The following is a 17228-nucleotide window of genomic DNA, read 5'->3' as shown; positions in this document are numbered from 1 at the left end:
TAAGAAGGGAAAGCCAGCTGGGAAGCTGCTGTAGTGATCCCAGAGGGGGTCAGACCAGGGCTGAGGGCCATGTGGTAAGAAGGGAAGGCCAGCTGGGAAGCTGCTGCAGTGACCCCAGAGTGGGGGTCAGACCAAGGCTGAGGGTCACATGGTAAGAAGGGACTAGACGACGGGTGTATTTTGACTGTAAAGCCAAGACTTTGTTGAGGAATTGGCTGGGCCTAGGGTGCAAGGGAAAGAAGAATCAAGAAACAAGGAGAAAGCGAGAGCTGCCATCTCTGAATCAGAAAAGACCACAGAGGGGCTCTGTGGAGGGCAATTGTCAGCAGTCAGGTTTTGGGTCTGCGAAATACAAGGTCCCCTGGGGGATCCGAGTGTATGTCTAGCTGGAAGATGCATTCCATGCGACCTCCGGCACAAGCAAGCAACACAAACACCCTTGTAAAGTTACAAAAACGAATGTAATCAAGCTGAAAGGAGGTAATATGGAGTTACTACTGGTAAGAAGGTAGATTGCTAATCCTATCAGTAATTCATACTTTCCAAGCAGGAAGACAGTAAACAACAGGAAAAGACAGCAACAGGTGCCTTCTGGGCACATAACAGACCCTCAGCAAACCCACCCCCAGCTAAAAACCTGGCTCCCCATCACCCGGAACCAGGGCTAGCCCTGACATTTCTCCCGCCCTGACCCAGCGGTCACTTTAGCGCCATGTCTCATCAACCCAGTCTGTCAACGACTCTCCCACCAGTCCATCGCTCTCCACCTCTGCAGCCACCAGTCTGGGGCTCCCATCACCTCTCCCTGCCTCCACCACCTCCCACTCTCAGGCCTCTTCTGTCTGTTCTCCACTCAGCCGATAGGAGGACCTTTCAGGAAGAAAAGTCATTCCTCTACGTAAAACATGTCAATTGCATCATGGGACAAAGACTAAGGACCTTAACACGGCCTGACCCCCAGCAGCCTACCTGTCCTGCATACCCCCAAGGTCAAGCTCAAAGCACTCAGCAGAGCTGTCATTTTACAGTTCTGCATGTGAGTCTCTGACCACTGTTTCCCGAGGAGACCGTCAATCCCATGAGTGTAGGGGCTGTGGTCTCATAAGCCCACTGCCTAAACACCGAAGACTCAGTTATTCAGTCATCATGTGCTCTGCAGGGATGATGGATGGATAAATAGATGGTGGACAGAAACATGGAAACATAGCTGGAAAGGCAACTTCAACCACGGGTGGCGGGGGAGACAGTGACTCCAATTCCCATTCTACTTGACAGAGACGGTCATGTTGCCAAAACTTTCATTTCTCAAGAAAATTGGGGTGTCACAGGTACCTTATCACACTGCAAAAAATTCCCTGAAAGGCGACATTCACATGAACGTGACCCTCGGTGAGGGACTTGCCTTTCAAATACTTCCTCTCTCATGACCCTTCTTATACCAGGTGCCATCTCTATTTCCCAAGCCTTCAAGCAAAAGTCTAAAGAAAAATAGGCAACTTTTTTTTGAATTTGCTAAAACACTTGAAATACAATGCACAAACCGCAGAGATTTTTTTTTCCTCAGCAAAGACGAGAAGTACAAAAAGTTCAAACAGAAATTGAAGATAATGAAGCAAGCTGTCGCAACGCACTTCCTCACCCACAGGTAATTTCTGAAGCAGAAAAGAAAGAATCAAGCATGCTGGGAATTGACAGCAATGTCCTATAAGAGAGGGACGGCCATTTGTATATATGTCTAGAGATAAGAAATCAAAACTAATTTCCAGAGAGTCTATTAGAGACTCCTTAGGCCTCATCCACACCCTCCCCTGCCACTCTCAGCCCACCGCAGAACGCTCGTCTTACTTGATAGTCACAGTGACATCCATCATTTTGTCGGTGGTGATAGTTCCAAGGACATGGTGGCGAATGGCTGTCAATGTCAAGATACTAGGTGAAGACCTACAAATCAAAGGAGAGGAAACACTAGAACCTGCTCATTCTCAGAAGATCATCAGCAATACCCTTTTTGGGCATCCTTCCTCACCCTAAATATACAACAGAAAATTGCTCTTAGACTGAGGTAAAATAACTCTGGAGATCCACAGAAGTATTTTAAGAGTAAACTAATTCTCCACTCCAAAATTTTACACTTCCAATTCCCAGTGAAACCCACACACGTCTGGAAAAATATAAAAATGGCAGACCTGAGTTTGACAGATGCTCATCAGTGAGGGCTGGGAGATTTGACAATGCTTCTATTTAAGCCACTTCAAAAACAGTCCTCTATCCCAGGGTTACAGAATTCTTGGGAAACGGATCCTATCCCTGGTTCCTCAGTAACCAACCCAAGTGTCTTAAAATTCTTATCTAGAAATTCTGTTGAAGGCCAAACCTTGCCTCTTTCAGAAAAAAATTAAAAACTCTTTCTGTTCTCTGAAGTAAAAGAAAAATCCTCCATGGAATGTACACAAACACCACAAAGCATTCAGTTTCCAGGCTTACGTGTCATAGGTGTAGAACGCTTGCTCAAACCGGTGGCAGGAGCGAGGGGTCACTTTGTACACACCTACACACAGGAAATCAAAAGTAATTTTCAGAGAATGGCATCTATTACACTGAGCAATTCCGACATCTGAAATCGAGTGGCAGCTCTTTGCATGTGAAAACTCAAACGTATCGCAGACCTGCAATAATGGGATCAGAAATACCGGGCAGGCATCGTTTTCACTGCCTATGAAGGCTTCTTACCAATGACCCGATCCATGCAAAGGCCCAATCACAGGCACACGGTTTTCATTTTTCACAATGTAACAACTCACAGTAGTTAAATCTGCACAGACCAAGGGAACGGACCCATGCACCAGAAGGAACAGAAAGTACATTTCTACTGCAAATTGGACTGAGGATAATTTTCTACCTAAAAGATTCTATTAAGGATCCAAGAGATAACCACAGCCTCAATTTCTTCCTATAACTATTCCTAAAAAGGAGGTAGGAGTAAGGGAAGCCCCAGAAAAGTATGAGTCTATGTGGGAGGACATTCCGAGTGGGGTACATTTCATCACTTGCCAGAGGAACATAGTCAATTTCAGGAAGATACAAGGAATAACAATGTATTTCCCCCAAATCATTATTAACCAATATTTTGGCCACACTTCCTACAAAAACCTGAAATTAGCTAAAACCACCCTGCTGTTTTCATTGCACTCAACAAGCCCCAGAGTAGTTACCATCAAAAAAAAAAAAAGATCAGGTTTCTGTGTTCCTTTTGTTTGGTCTTTCATCGAACAAATATCAACAGAGCACCTCTTCCTGGCCAGGTATGGAGCTAGGCACGGGTACACAGTGGGAGATGACAGAGCAGTGGTCCCTGTCTTCATGGAGTTTACCATCCACAGAGAGAGGGGGGCATTTGACAGTCACAAACATATCAATTGTGGCACATGCAAGGAGGAGGCAGAAGTGAGTGCTGACAGCAAGAGCATAAGAGGCAGGCCTAAGTGGCCCTGGAGGCCATCCTCCCCCAGGGAAGCAATACTGAACTGATGGGTAAGAAGGCCCCAGCCAAGACGGGCAGGAGGACACGTCCACAGAGAACAGGATCTGCCTCACAGGCTGGCCCACTGTTTCCTCGACAGGCATCCTTCCTGCCTTGAGAACAAACCCTGGTTATGTTGAGGGTGGCAACATGCTCAGCCTCGGGCAGCACATCCAACTGTCCCAGCCTCCCTTGCAGCTAGAAGTAACCATGTGACATGGTTCTGGCCAATAATACAGACAAGTAGCTTACTGGAGGAGGGGGCACAAGGAAATCTTTGCCTGCCCCCTCCTTGATTTCCTCCTTTAAACATAAGCTTTCTAACCCTAGCCGTCTTGAAAATGTAAGGCAGAAAATACAAGGGAAAGGCCTAAAGAATCACAAAGACACCACCTCTAACATCTACCAGCTGCTGAACCCATGCTGGCAGCTACACACTGCCACACTTCTTTATTGAGCCAAATAAACTACCACTTGCTGATGGCACTCCTGTATGAATTTTGTTACATGTAGCCAAAGGCAGCTGAACTGACACCCGGAAGGACAGAGTAACTGGAATAGAGAGAGTGGCAGACAGGGCTGGGTTACACAGGAGCTAAGGTCAGGTTAAGGACTTTGTATTTTATCTTGGGAACCAAAAGAAGGAGCCACTTAATTATTCATTAGGAAAACGCAAAACAAAACTGAGAGGTGACAGTGTGCTAGCAGCCCTCACTCTCAGCGCCTCCTCGGCCTCAGCGTCCACTCTGGCGGCACTTAAGCAGCCCTTCAGCCAGCCACAGCACCGTGGGAGCCCCTCTGTGGGCTGGCTGAGGCGGAATCCGCCTTCTTCTACTTGCGGGGAGGTGTGGAGGGAGAGGTGCGGGTGGGAACCCGGGCTGCCAACCGCGCTCCCAGGCCAGTGTGAGTTCCGGCGGGCGTGGGCGTGAGCACTGGCTCTGCGGGCCCCGCACACTGAGCAGCCAGCCGGCGCCGCAGGCCCAGGGCAGTGAGGGGCTTTCCGCAGCTGCTGGCCCGTGTGTGGCACTCAAATTCTTGCTGGGTTTAGCTGCCTCCTGGCGGGGCAGGGCTCAAGACCTGCAGCCCACCATGTCTGAGCTCCTACCCCTGCGGGGGGCTCCCGCGCGGCCTGAGCCTCCCCAAGGAGCGCCGCCCACTGCTCCATGGCGCCTGGTCCCATTGACGGCCCAAGGGCTGAGGAGTGCAGGTACGGCTGGGGACTGGCCGCCAGCTCCGCCTGCAGCCCAGGTGCAGGATCCACTGGGTGAAACTAGCTGGGCTCCTGAACGGGATGGGGACTTGGAGAACTTTCAGATCTAGTCTGAGGATTGTATGTGCACCAATCAGCACTCTGTGTCTAGCTCAGGGTTTGTAAATGCACCAATCAGCACTCTGTGTCTAGCTCAGGGTTTGTGAATATACCAATTGGTGCTCTGTATCTAGCTAACCTAGTGGAGACTTGGAGGACTAGCAGGCTGTGACTCTGTGTCTAGCTCAAGGATTGGAAATGCACCAATCAGCACTCTGTGTCTAGCTCAGGGTTTGTAAATACACCAATCAGCACTCTGTGTCTAGCTCAGGGTTTGTAAATACAGCAATCAGCACTCTGTATCTAGCTTAAGGTTTGTAAATACACAATGAGACACGACTTCACATCCCACCAGGATGGCTATAATAAAATAGGTGAAGGAGGTGAAGAAACAGGAACCCTGATGCATTGCTGGTGTGAATATCAAATGACACAGCCTCTGTGGAAAACAATTTGACAGTTCCTTAAAAGATTAAACATAAATTTATCACACAATGCAGCAATTCCATTCCTAGGTATCAAAACAAGAAAAATGAAAACATATGGACACAAAGACTTGTACAAGAATGTCCATAACATCAGTCATAACAGCGCCAAACTGGAAACTACTCAAATATCCACCAACTGGTAAATGGATACACAAAATGTGATATAACCACACACCGGAATACTATGCAGCAATGTGATGGAACAAACTACTGATATGGGCTATGACACAGATAAATTCCAAAAACATGTTAAATAAAAGAAGCCAGACAAAATACCAGCATCGTATGACAAACGTCCAAAAAAAGCCAATCCATGGGGACAGAAAATAGATCAGTGGCTGGCCATGGCTGAAAAACAGGGATTAACTGTCAACAGGCACAGAGGATCTTACACTGCGGGTGACGAACAGGTCTAAAACTGGATTCTGGCCATAGTTGTGCAACTTGGTAAATTTACTACAAATCATTTTATTGTACATCTTAAATAGGTGAGTTTTATGATGTGCAAATTCTGTCTCCAAAAAAAGCCATTATAAAAGAGAGAGAGGGCTGGGTACAGTGGCTCACACCTGTAATCCCAGCACTTTGGGAGGCCGAGGTGGGTGGATCACTTGATGTCAGGAGTTTGAGACCAGCCTGGACAAGTGGTGAAACCCCGTCTCTACTAAAAATACAAAAATTAGCTGGACGTGGTGGCAGGCACCTGTAATCCCAGCTACTTGGGAGGCTGAGGCAGGAGAATCGCTTGAACCCAGGAGGCAGAGGCTGCAGTGAGCCGAGATCGAGCCACTGCACTCCAGCCTGGGTGACAGAGCGAGACTCCATCTCAAAAAAAAAAGAATGAGAGACAGAAGCCACTGAAAGATTTTAAGCAAAGTGGGAAATGATGCAAATTTTAAAACAGCACTATAAAGAGAGGTCATTGGCCAATGGTATATGTTTGGAGGTGAAGGGCCCAGTGGTCTCTACCCAACTGAAACCCAAGAGAGACGGAAACACAAGAGCAGGCTGAACACACTGAAATTGAAAGCTTGATGCAAACAGAACCAAGATAGAAAAAACTGCCCTCAAAACCATCCTCCGGTGCCTTTCCATTTTTCTAATTCATGGCACATCCATCCTTCCAAACTTACCAGGCTTGGACAGGCAGAATCGGTTGACTCCTTTGGAGAGGTTATAAATCCCCACATTCTCACGTCCATTTCCATCCTGATAAAATTCCTAAGGGAGCAAAGCCAATACAATGACTTACTGGGAGAGATGGAGACACCAAGATGATTAATAATATTTCTCTTTCCAAACCAGTCATCTGTTTTGCCCATTAATCATCAGAGCAGTTGGGGGCCACAGGAAAATTAAAAACCTCCCAAAACTTCCAACGAAAGTGTGCTATTTTTCATTCAATCAACTAATATTTATTGAGCGCCTGCTATGTGACAGACACAAGGCTGGGCCTTGGGAGGCACGACCATGGCTCCTGCTCTCACGGGGCTTATGTTCTAATACAAGAAGACAAAATCAATGCATCAACAAATAAATTAGTGATCTCAGCTGGTCAGGCTGTGAAAACAAACAAGAAAGCAAGAGAAGAACAATCCCTGCCTAGGAGTCTTTAGCACACTGGTCTCAGGGCACATCTCTCCTGAACACTAGGGCTATAGCCTGAATGAGGAGGAAAAACCAATGACACGTGTTTCTGGAGAAGACACAGCATTCCAGGCAGAGGGGAGAGTGTGTGCAAAGGCCCCGAGGAGGGAGTGAGCTTGGTGTGGGACTGGAGAGGACCACTGTGGCTGGGGCCTGGCGAGTGAGGGGAGAGTGGGAGGAGATAAAGAAAAGGTTAAGGAAGTGTCCAAAAAAGAAAAAGAAAAAGAAAAAAAAAGATCTTATTACAAGGGAGTTGGAAATTCACTCCACTGCTGGAAGGGAAATGTTTCCTAAATATCTAAAACTTATTATGAACCGGATATTTATCTCCTATACAAATCAGCCTGTCGAGTTTCTGTAATTAAGCAGTTAGGGGAGGAAGCTGGCACATGAAACACCAGTTTCAATTCTTCTAGTTTCTCTACAGACAAACTAAGAGCTGACAATGACATCTGCCACTGCTCGACATCAAAGCATTATAGAAAATTCATGACGGGATCAACATAGGTGCTCCTGAAGCCCATGTCACACTGCCTTTCAGGCCACAGAGACAACAGTCAACAAGAGACTAAGATCCTGTTTACAGCTCCATCCTCTGCGCTGGAATAAATATACCAGAGAAGGTGGGGCACAGTGGCTCACACCTGTAATCCCAGCACTCTGGGAGGCCAAGGTGGGTGGATCCCCTAAGGTCAAGAGTTCAAAACCAGCCTGGCTAACATGGTGAAACTCTGTCTCTACTAAAAATACAAAAAAAAAAAATTAGCTGGGCATGGTGGCACGCACCTGTAGTCCCAGCTACTCGGGAGGCTGAGGCAGGAGAATCGCTTGAACCCGGGAGGCAGGTTTCAGTGAGCCGAGATTGCGCCACTGCACTCAGCCTGGGCAACAGAGCGAGACTCCATCTCAAAAAAAAACACAAATATATATATCAGAGAAACTCACTTGGCAGCATCTTAATAAACAAGAGCAGTGTACACCAAGGACACTTTGATACCTAAGAGGGTCACTTAAGCCCTGCCATAACCCTGAGAAGTAGGTATTAAGATCTCAATTTTTGGTGAAAACTGAGGCTGAGACGAAGTAAATGAATTTACCCAAACCTATTATTACTAATAATATAAAGCCAGCGTGCTCTGTACTATACCAAAGGCCACCCTAAATCACCAGTCACATTTAATGTGTGGCCAGGACAAGGAAGTCTCCTAAATACAGGGGTCCTTCCACTGAGAGATTATAAATACTTCCTGCTTATGCCTTGCATAAGAGGTGGGCGAGTGGAGAGGCAGAAAAGGAAATCTGACTTGACTGCCTTTACAATATTCCTGGCATGTTAGTGTTTCTTGATATCCACAAGGCGAGCGTTTTTCCAAATAAGAGACTCCGTAAGTCGTACATACCAGAGTGATGGCGTGAGACAAGGAACATCTCAGCATGTAGCCCGTCTGCCTGAACTCCACTGCAGACACGTCATCCTCCAGCACTTCCACCTCCAGGCTCTTGTTCTTCCAGCACCAATCCTCATGCATGATGCTTACTGCAAAAGCAAACACCAAAAACAGACACATGGGCATCGAGCACACCACCTCCCTGCACACCACCAGAAACGATGATCATGAATTAACTAATTTTAAAAAGCGGTGTGTATGTAGACATAAAGATAGAAATATACACATATATATATTTATAACTAGCAGTGTTTGGAATAAATTACTGCTAAAGAAAACCCGGAACCGAGTGTGGTGGCTCAGGTCTATAATTCCAGTACTTTGGGAGGCCAAGGCAAGTGGATGGCTTGAGGCCAGGAGTTCAAGACCAGCCTGACCAACACAGCAAAACCCCATCTCTACTAAAAATACAAAAATTATCCAGGTATGGTGGTGCACGCCTGTAATCCCAGCTACTCGGGAGGCTGAGGCAAGAGAATCTCCTGCACCCAGAAGGCGGAGAGGTTGCGGTAAGCCAAGGTCACGCCACTGCACTCCAGCCTGGGTGACAGAGCAAGGCTAAATTTCAAAAAGAAAAAGAAAAACTGGAACCAATGTCCATTACATCAAGAAAGAAATCCAATGTGGCCTGTAAGATCAGGCTGCAATAAGGTATTCAGGGATCCACAAACTGTTTCTGTAACTCTTTTCTGCTTTGCAGGCCACATGCTTTGTCGGTCTCAACCACTTGACTTGGCCGCTGTTACACAGGAGCAGCCATAGAGAATCCACAAACAAACGAGCAAGGCTGTGTTCTAAGGAAACTACGCTTATAAAAATAGGCAGTTTTTAGAGTCTGCCAAGCCCTGCCATAACAGAAAATATTAATATAATTTCAGAAAAAGCAGTCTGTTTTATAAGCTATCCACTGCCAGCAGCTCCAAGCTGATTTCTGAAAAAGCAGAAATACAGGCAAGAAGTGGTTGAGAAGGGCAAGGAAAAGGGAAGTAACATTTGTGGGCACCAGCTACTTGGCCGGCTCTCTGCACAACGGGCTTTATAAACTTAACTTTAGTCTTGTATTCTGCAGAAAGGTTCTATTACGTCTATTTTACAGATGGGAAAACTGAGTTTTGGGGAGGTCAAGTACTTTGCCATGGTCAGTACTCAGCACCAGTACTGTTGCTAAGTTAGTAGAACACACATCAGTGGAGCCATTTCACACTTCCTTTTTCTGGCCTTTAGAAATAAAACGCTGTACCTCGAGCACCCTCCCTTAACAGAAGCAGCCAGTGGGCTGCGCAGACAAGGTGGCGGTCAGCTCAGGGCCTGGACTCCTCCATGCTTGTCCAACGCTAAATAATGCAGTCAAGGTCATGAGGCAGAGACGACTTCAAGAAGGAAAGGTACATGGTTGTGATACAATTTGAGACCTGGGTTTTAGAAAGTTTACAAAGACGAGAAGTGTGGGAGGGCCACAGGATGTTGCATTCCAATTCTTACTTTTGTATTTTCCAGGGAGCACGTTGTCAAAGGTGAAGGTCATTGAGTTGACCTTGCCGGAGAGCTGGAGGCTCCGCTTCTCACCCTGGCGGCTCAGGGACTGCAGAGTCACCAGCAGGTCACCACAGGTGTCTGCAGGAAAAAGAAGGGAGGGCCCCATGTGACCCCTCACAAGCTTCATCACAGCTTCGAATCCTAACCCTGTGTAATAGCTTCTTGCTACTGCTGAGCTCCTAAGAGGCAGTGGCGGGAGGGCTTCTTTCAAACTAACACGCGTCCACTTGACCCCAAGAAGCCTCCCTCGCATGCAGGTGATCAGCAGCCAACAACAAAGGCAAAAGGAAAAGTTTCCCAAATCCCACCCCTACCTGCTGACTTCTTTGAAACTATGTGTTCTTACTTTCCAGTGATATCTTACCCAAACAAGAGACTTTCCCAGAAACAGATGCCAAGAACTGTACAAAGGCCACATCCATCACGGGCCTGTCGGTCACAGTAAGAGGAAATATCTGGGGTTTCAGTGTCAGCCCTGCTCTGGTCTCTGCCTCAGGAACCATCACCTGCAGAAACGTGGATGGAATATTAGAGGCTGTATTCGGCGGAATCTTCCCCCTGACCTACAGGGCGCTAGAACATTCATCTGGGTCCACAGCTAAAGAGATTTTGAAGGCCAAAAGTTCATTTCCAGGCCGATTTTACAGTCACAACAAATCCATGAATAACTCATGTGAAGGAAACACAGTTCTACCCAGATGAGAAATTAGCCTCAACAGACCCACGTGTATGAACAAAAGTCTATCTGGCCTAATTCTCCACAGGCACACAAAGCTGACCTGCCTGACTTATATACTAGAAACCATACTACATCCCAGTCCCTTTTCCCGGCTTCAGATCACTTGTAACGTAAGCTCTGAACCTGTCAACACTAGGTGGATGACACTTTGGTAGAATTAAGTCATTTTCTTCTTCCTATTGTTCTGTGTGCCTTTCATGGGCTAAGAAGAGGAACAGATGAAGGGAGCAGCAGACAACTCTTTCATCCCTAGTAAAGATGACACGGCCCTTCCTTGGAAAAGTCCATCATGCTTCTGAAAGGGCTTCCAAAGGCTTGTCAATATGGACATCTTCACAAGAAGCCAGCTACCATCTAATAAAGGCAGCTGTCAACCCACACACCATGCTGTTCTGTGGAAGCAGGGAGAACGCAATCTCCTACCCTGTCTCCCACAGAGGGAGGGGCCCCACTCTGCCCTAGAGGAGAGCAGAGTCTAACAGGGAACCTTCCTGGCCCTCTGCCTTTGTGCTACTTTCTCTTCCACAGGGAGGAAGGGCAGCTGCTGATTTGATGGGTAAGAGCCCAGAGAAACAGTCTCTCCCCAAGGGCAGGGCCACTGCACTGAAAGGCATGGTGGGCTGACCTCTGCTCTGTTCTGTCTCTTGCTTGCTTGGGCCAGCTATGGCTTGGGCCTTTACCATGGTGATGAGACCATAGGCCAGAGCATCTCCCCCTTCTCGGCCTGCTTGAATGGGTAAGTCGCATGGTCCCTGCCCAGCCATCTTGAAGTCAGGGCAAAGCAGGAAATGGGAAGCTCCATTTTGGCCTGGGGTCCCAGAAGCCACACACTATGGCCATTTTTGAGCTGCCATTAGTGGAGTTCATTTTTGGTCTTCTCTTGGACTCATCGATATTCTATAGCAGCCAGAAGCCTGAAGATAGAGGAGTGACTGGCAGCCTGAAACTAATAAACACCAAGACTAGGAAAAAGAGAGACAGATGGCATTATTTTGTAGTTGGATGCCTATCTGGCTCTACTCTACTGGTGCAGGATTGTAAAGACTTAGAAACAAGAAGTTGGAAACTGGAATGCTCCTTCTCTAACCCCACTCTAGCTAATAACCCTTTAAAAATCACTGCTTTTTCTCAAAACATTTTAAATTTAAAACAATGCATCGCACCTGAACTTTGTAAGTCCCTGGTTTTGCTTTAAAACAAAAGGATCCATGAGCATCCGTCTCCACGGTGACCAAAGACTTGTCCTTGTCTTGAGATGACAGGACAACTTTGTATTTACTCATCTGCTTGACGGTGTCAGGGAAGCGAATGATTGATATCTGACCACAGACACTAAACCTGCAAAGAGAAGACCATTCATTCCAGCATGAGGACTCAATTATAACAGGAAAGACTCTTATCAACCAAAAAAGATGCAGCCCTCTCCCAGCCCTTGTTCCTGAGAATAGTTTAATCTTCATGAAGAGAGAGAATGCACTCCAGATGATTCTGGTTTTAAAAAGCAACCTTCATTCTGGTTTTAAAAAGCAACCTTCAGAAAGAAGACTGGACCTTTTTCTACAGAACAGGGGCCTGTAGTGGGGCTGTCTGTGCGTTCTGGGTGACATCTGGCAATCCTCCACTGCAGAGGCAATTTTAAGAAAATCTGTAGATAATAAAAACGTTTCAGGTAATTGGATCATTGACAGTGGAGCGGCCTTGGACTGAGAATGTGGGTTAGCCCTTAAAAGCAAGAGCTCTAAGCTGCCTAAGAAACTGTGGCGTTAACCAGGCCGTCAAATAAGGCAGGATTATCAAAGACGTCTTCCTTGCTTGTGATTATATATAATACATGGATGAAAGCAAACTGGGCTATTGGAACAGAAAAGGTAATTAAGTTAAAAAATACAGAGCTAAAATTGAACTCCTTGGGAGGTAGGAGCCACAAACGTAACTCATAACAGAAAATCCCTATTAAGGTAATGACTCAGATTTGAGATTCTAAATAAGGAGTAAGGTGTTGCAAGGCATCCCTCAAAAAATACATGAAAGGTCCCTCTGCGAAGACCATCGTCCTTAGAGTGCTGGTCTTCATTTCTGAAGCAGACGGCGCATTAAAGTGTAATAGTACATCCTAGCTGGGGGTCACAGTTGTCTTTTCAACCGTTCATTTTGAAGGCTCTTCAAGAATCATTTTAGATAAAAATTAGTTACTTTTGACATAAAGATAATCAAGAATGTTGGATTCTGACAATTGGGGTACATTAAATGTTGGAACCACCACTCTGCCTCAAATAAAAAACAGTGGAAAACACAATGGAATGGTGGAAGACTGTGTATGTGAAATCTAGGAATCATGAAAAATAGTCATTCCTTCAGAGTGAAGGGACTGCCCAGCTCTATGAGTTCACTATCTCCAGCACGGGTCAACAAACTACGACCCAAGGACCAAGTCAGGACCCCTCCTGTTTGTGTATAAATTGCAAGCCAAGAAAAAGGTTTTTACACTCTTAAGTTGTTAAAATTAAAAAGAAAAAAAAAAATCAAAAGGAAGATAATATTTCACGACATGTAAAAACTATATGAAATGCAAATTGTGGTGTCAAAAAATGTAGTTTTGTTGCACTCTGTCCATTCATTTACAAATTGTCTGTCTCAGCTGTTGTCCTAGAGACCGTATGGCTCATGAAGCCTGAAATATTTATTCTCTGGCTCTGCACAGAGAAAGTGTCCCAATCCCGGACCTAGCATATGCGTTTTGGTTCTCACATTCCCTTGCTGTGAACTTTCAGAATAAAAGGATGGGAAGCAAACACTGACACAATCATTCCCAAGGACCTTTCATACTCTCTTGATTTGTGTACCTGTCAGGGGCCCATCGCCTTGTCTATTTCCTATCAAATCTCTTTGCCTCCGTAAGTTGTAAATATTTGAATCACAAGCTCTGTTTTAGCTCATATTCTTGTTAAAAAGAAGTGCCTGTTTCCCCTAAGCCTCAAATCTATACTGGTTTAGTTTGGAAAAATAAACCAAAAGGGTGGTAGAAAAAGGTTCCGTTATACTGAAGCCCTAAAAACTGATTTGTATCAATAAATTCTTTCAACAGGTTTAATATCTATATGGACAAAAACAGGTAATATTGGTGGATATTGAGGTAACTCTATTTTCACAGTCATTTGGACAGAAGCCAAAGAGTTTGTTTTTAAAATAAATTGAGTTTTTCTGTTTTTTTTTTTTTAAAGGAAGATTAGGTACCATGGCTCAGCCTATAATTCCAGCACTTTGAGAAGTCAAGGAGGGTAGGTCACTCGAGGTCAGGAGTTCAAGACCAGCCTAGCCAACATGGCAAAACCCCATCTCTACTAAAAAATGTAAAAATTAGCCAGGTGTGGTGGAACGTGCTTGTAATCCCAGCTACTCAGGAGGCTGGGGCAGGAGAATCGCTTGAACCCGAGAGGTGGAGGCTGCAGTGAGCTGAGATGGCGCCACTTTGTACTCCAGCCCGGGCAATGGAGACTCTGTCTCAAAAAAAATAAAAAGGAAAAGAAATAGTAAGAAGCATCAGTGTGCTAAAAAGGCAAATGTACTATGTTGGCCAAAAAAAAAAGAGATTTTCCAAAAATGTTCAACAAATGCTATCTTTCTTTCTTTGACCCAAATACTCTACTTTAAAGGAGAAAATAAATATATTTCCTCCATCTCCATGAACAGCGCCTCCTCCATCTACCCAGTGGCTCAAATAAGAAACCTGAAACCTCAACAGCACAGGCCTGTGTTCTCCATGTGACCTACCACATCCATCTACTCCTTGCTCCCTCGCCTGCCAGTCGCCTGGGCCCAGCCACCACCATATCTCCTCCAGACAACCACCACCGCCTCGTATCTGGCCCCTCCATTCACACCATGGCTTTCCTCCAATCCATTCTCCACACAGCAGCCAGGAAGAAAAACAAACTTTTTAAAGTACCATGATCCCTATCACTCCTTTGCCAACTGACAACTATTTTTTTTTCTTGAGACGGAGTCTCACTGTGTTGCCCAAGCTGGAGTGCAATGGCACAATCTCGGCTCACTGCAACCCCTGCCTCCCAGGTTCAAGCAATTCTCCTGCCTCAGCCTCCCGAGCTGCTGGGATTATAGGCGCGCACCACCATGCCCCGCCAACCTTTTGTCTGTTTAGTAGAGACCGGGTTTCACCATGCTGGCCAGGATGGTCTCGAACTCCTGACCTTGTGATCCGCCTGCCTCAGCCTCCCAAAGTGCTGGGATCACAGGCGTGAGCCACTGCGCCCGGCCAACCGACAATTCTTAACGGGTTTCCACTGCATTAGGGAGCAAAGCCCAACGCCAAAGTAGGGCTACAAGGTCCCAGAGCTCCCTGACCTCACCCACCTCCTCCAGCTGCACAGACTGCCTTTCAGGTCCTTCCTATCTTGTGCAGGCCTCTGAGCATGCTGCTCCTCTGCTAGGCAAGGTCCTTCTTTATCTACCTTTCAGTGTTTACTAAGGTCTCTGCAACCCAGAGAGCCTTGCAGAGCTCCCAGTCTAAATTAGCTGTTCTTGTAGCACCCTGGTCTCTTCCCTGCACAACACCTGCCATAATTTAGCATCACAAATATATTGTCTTTTTTTTAAAATCTTGTTATTTGTTAATTTTTATCTCTTTATTTATTTATTGTTAGACCAGGTTATGAGACTAGCTAATTTTTGTATTTTTGGTAGAGATGGTGTTTTGCCAAGTTGCCCAGGCTGGTCTCAAACTCCTGGGCTCAAGCGATCCACCCGCCTCTGCCTCCCAAAGTGCTGGGATGGATTACAGGTGTGAGGCACCAAGCCTGGCCACAGATGTATTTGTCTTCAGTCTGTCTCCCTGGTAGGGTGAAAGCCCCATCTCTGGAACACTAGTTTGATTAATTACTAGGTACGAAGCATTTCTCAGTGCCTCATCTAGAGTAATGGCGTAAAGTGTTTATGGAAGGTAGGAAGGACTTAAATCCAAGAACTACTTTCTGAGGGTGAGTTGCTTCCTCGTCCTCCATTCACCACTGGACTCCTTGACCTCCACCTCCATCTGTCTACAGAAAAGAGTCACCGTGGCCTCCTCAGTGATCGAGCCAGCAAACTGTTCACCGGGGCTCAGCTCCCTGGACCTCCCTGTTGGACACTACCTCCTACCCCAAACTTAGCTTTCTTAGCTCCTATGACCTCACGCTCCCTAGGTCCCCCTTGGGTCACTTGGCACTCTGCTTTTGACCTACTGTTCTTCTAATTCTACCTGTACATATTTGTGGTCCTGGCTGCCACCTGCAGCCGAATTTTCAGGATTTACCATCCATCCAAGCACCTGTTGAAGAGCTCCACCTACTGGTCCTAGACCAACGTGGCCAAAACTGAACCTCATCACCTAACTGGCTCCTCTTTCTCTCCCCAGCCATCACAGCTCTCAAGCTGGGCATCCTAAAGTATCTCACCAATCTGTCCTTGACTTCCCTACAAGGCAAGCTGTTGTCGCCTCTGCTTACAGACCTCCTCTGCCCAAGTCCTGTCCACTTCAAAGCCACTCTCCCCCATGCCATTGTTTTCAGAATGCCCTATTGAAAACAATGATCAAAGCTTGTTATCTTGACGCTCAAAACCGCTCATGGCCCCTTGGCCCCAGGGGGAGAAAGCCCCTATGCCCTGGTGGGGTGTGAGGAGGTGCTATGGGGTTGGCCTCATCACCTCCTTCACCTGCCAGTACGTTCTGCTCCGGCAGCATGCAGCTTTACACCCGTAGCCACCTCATGCTGCTTTGAGACTGCCTGACTTTGCTCATGCCACGCTTCTCCCAAGCAGACCCTGCATTCTCCTTCTAAGCTACTGTTTTGGGAGCACCTGTTGTGTCTAAAGCTGTTCTACAGGTGACATGCAGGTGAATCTGGGATCTGACCCCAAAGCCCGAGTTCTTGGCACTACACAATCTTGCTTCAGATGATGGTAAAACCACAAATTCAACCAGAAGATGTCCCTGCCTGTACTTATAGTATAATGAGTAACTACAAGCAGGAAGAACTACACCAATGACCTGAAGCATCTTCCAATAAGCTTTCTCAACCAACAATACCATCTTCTAAAATTTTCAAAGATTAAGCAAAGAGGAGTCCTGTGAAAGATCATGAGAGTCAGACATGAAAGATTTTTTAGTTTCACGAGCTCATTTTAACTTGAAGCAAGGGACTTTTCATTAAGCATCCAACATGTCAGTACCTTCAGTTTGTAAGATTTAGAACTAATCTTTCTTGGCTGGGTGCGGTGGCTCACACCTGTAATCCCAGCACTTTGGGAGGCTGAAGCAGGTGGATAGCCTGAGGTTAGGAGTTTGAGACTAGCCTGGCCAACATATAGTGAAACCCCGTCTCTACTAAAAAATACAAAAATTAGCTGGGCGTGGTGGGGCACGCCTGTAGTCAAAGCTACTTGGGAAGCTGAGGCAGGAGAATTGCTTGAACCTGGGAGGCAGAGGTTGCAGTGAGTCAAGATGGCACCACCGCACTACAGCCTGGGCAACAGGGCAAGACTCTCT

The 17228-nt window shown here is 46.4% G+C and overlaps 1 protein-coding gene across 1 annotated transcript in view; it reads right to left on the bottom strand.

The window, feature by feature from the left end:
* LOC105517683 (nodal modulator 2-like) overlaps positions 1–17228 on the bottom strand; it is a gene marked incomplete at its 5' end in the record, with an annotated part of 63883 nt that overhangs the window by 22926 nt on the left and 23729 nt on the right. The window contains 8 exons of the mRNA XM_011950300.1: positions 1846–1941; positions 2485–2548; positions 6451–6538; positions 8365–8501; positions 9895–10026; positions 10313–10454; positions 11851–12019; positions 16731–16750. Coding sequence (XP_011805690.1) covers positions 1846–1941; positions 2485–2548; positions 6451–6538; positions 8365–8501; positions 9895–10026; positions 10313–10454; positions 11851–12019; positions 16731–16750 — 848 coding nt within the window. The remainder of the gene's footprint in view (positions 1–1845; positions 1942–2484; positions 2549–6450; positions 6539–8364; positions 8502–9894; positions 10027–10312; positions 10455–11850; positions 12020–16730; positions 16751–17228) is intronic.

The sequence above is a fragment of the Colobus angolensis genome, unplaced genomic scaffold (assembly GCF_000951035.1).
Source record: "Colobus angolensis palliatus isolate OR3802 unplaced genomic scaffold, Cang.pa_1.0 Scaffold305, whole genome shotgun sequence".
Lineage (NCBI taxonomy): Eukaryota > Metazoa > Chordata > Mammalia > Primates > Cercopithecidae > Colobus > Colobus angolensis.
The sequence above is the reverse complement of the archived record's forward strand: the minus strand, read 5'-3'. Positions and strand labels throughout refer to the sequence as shown.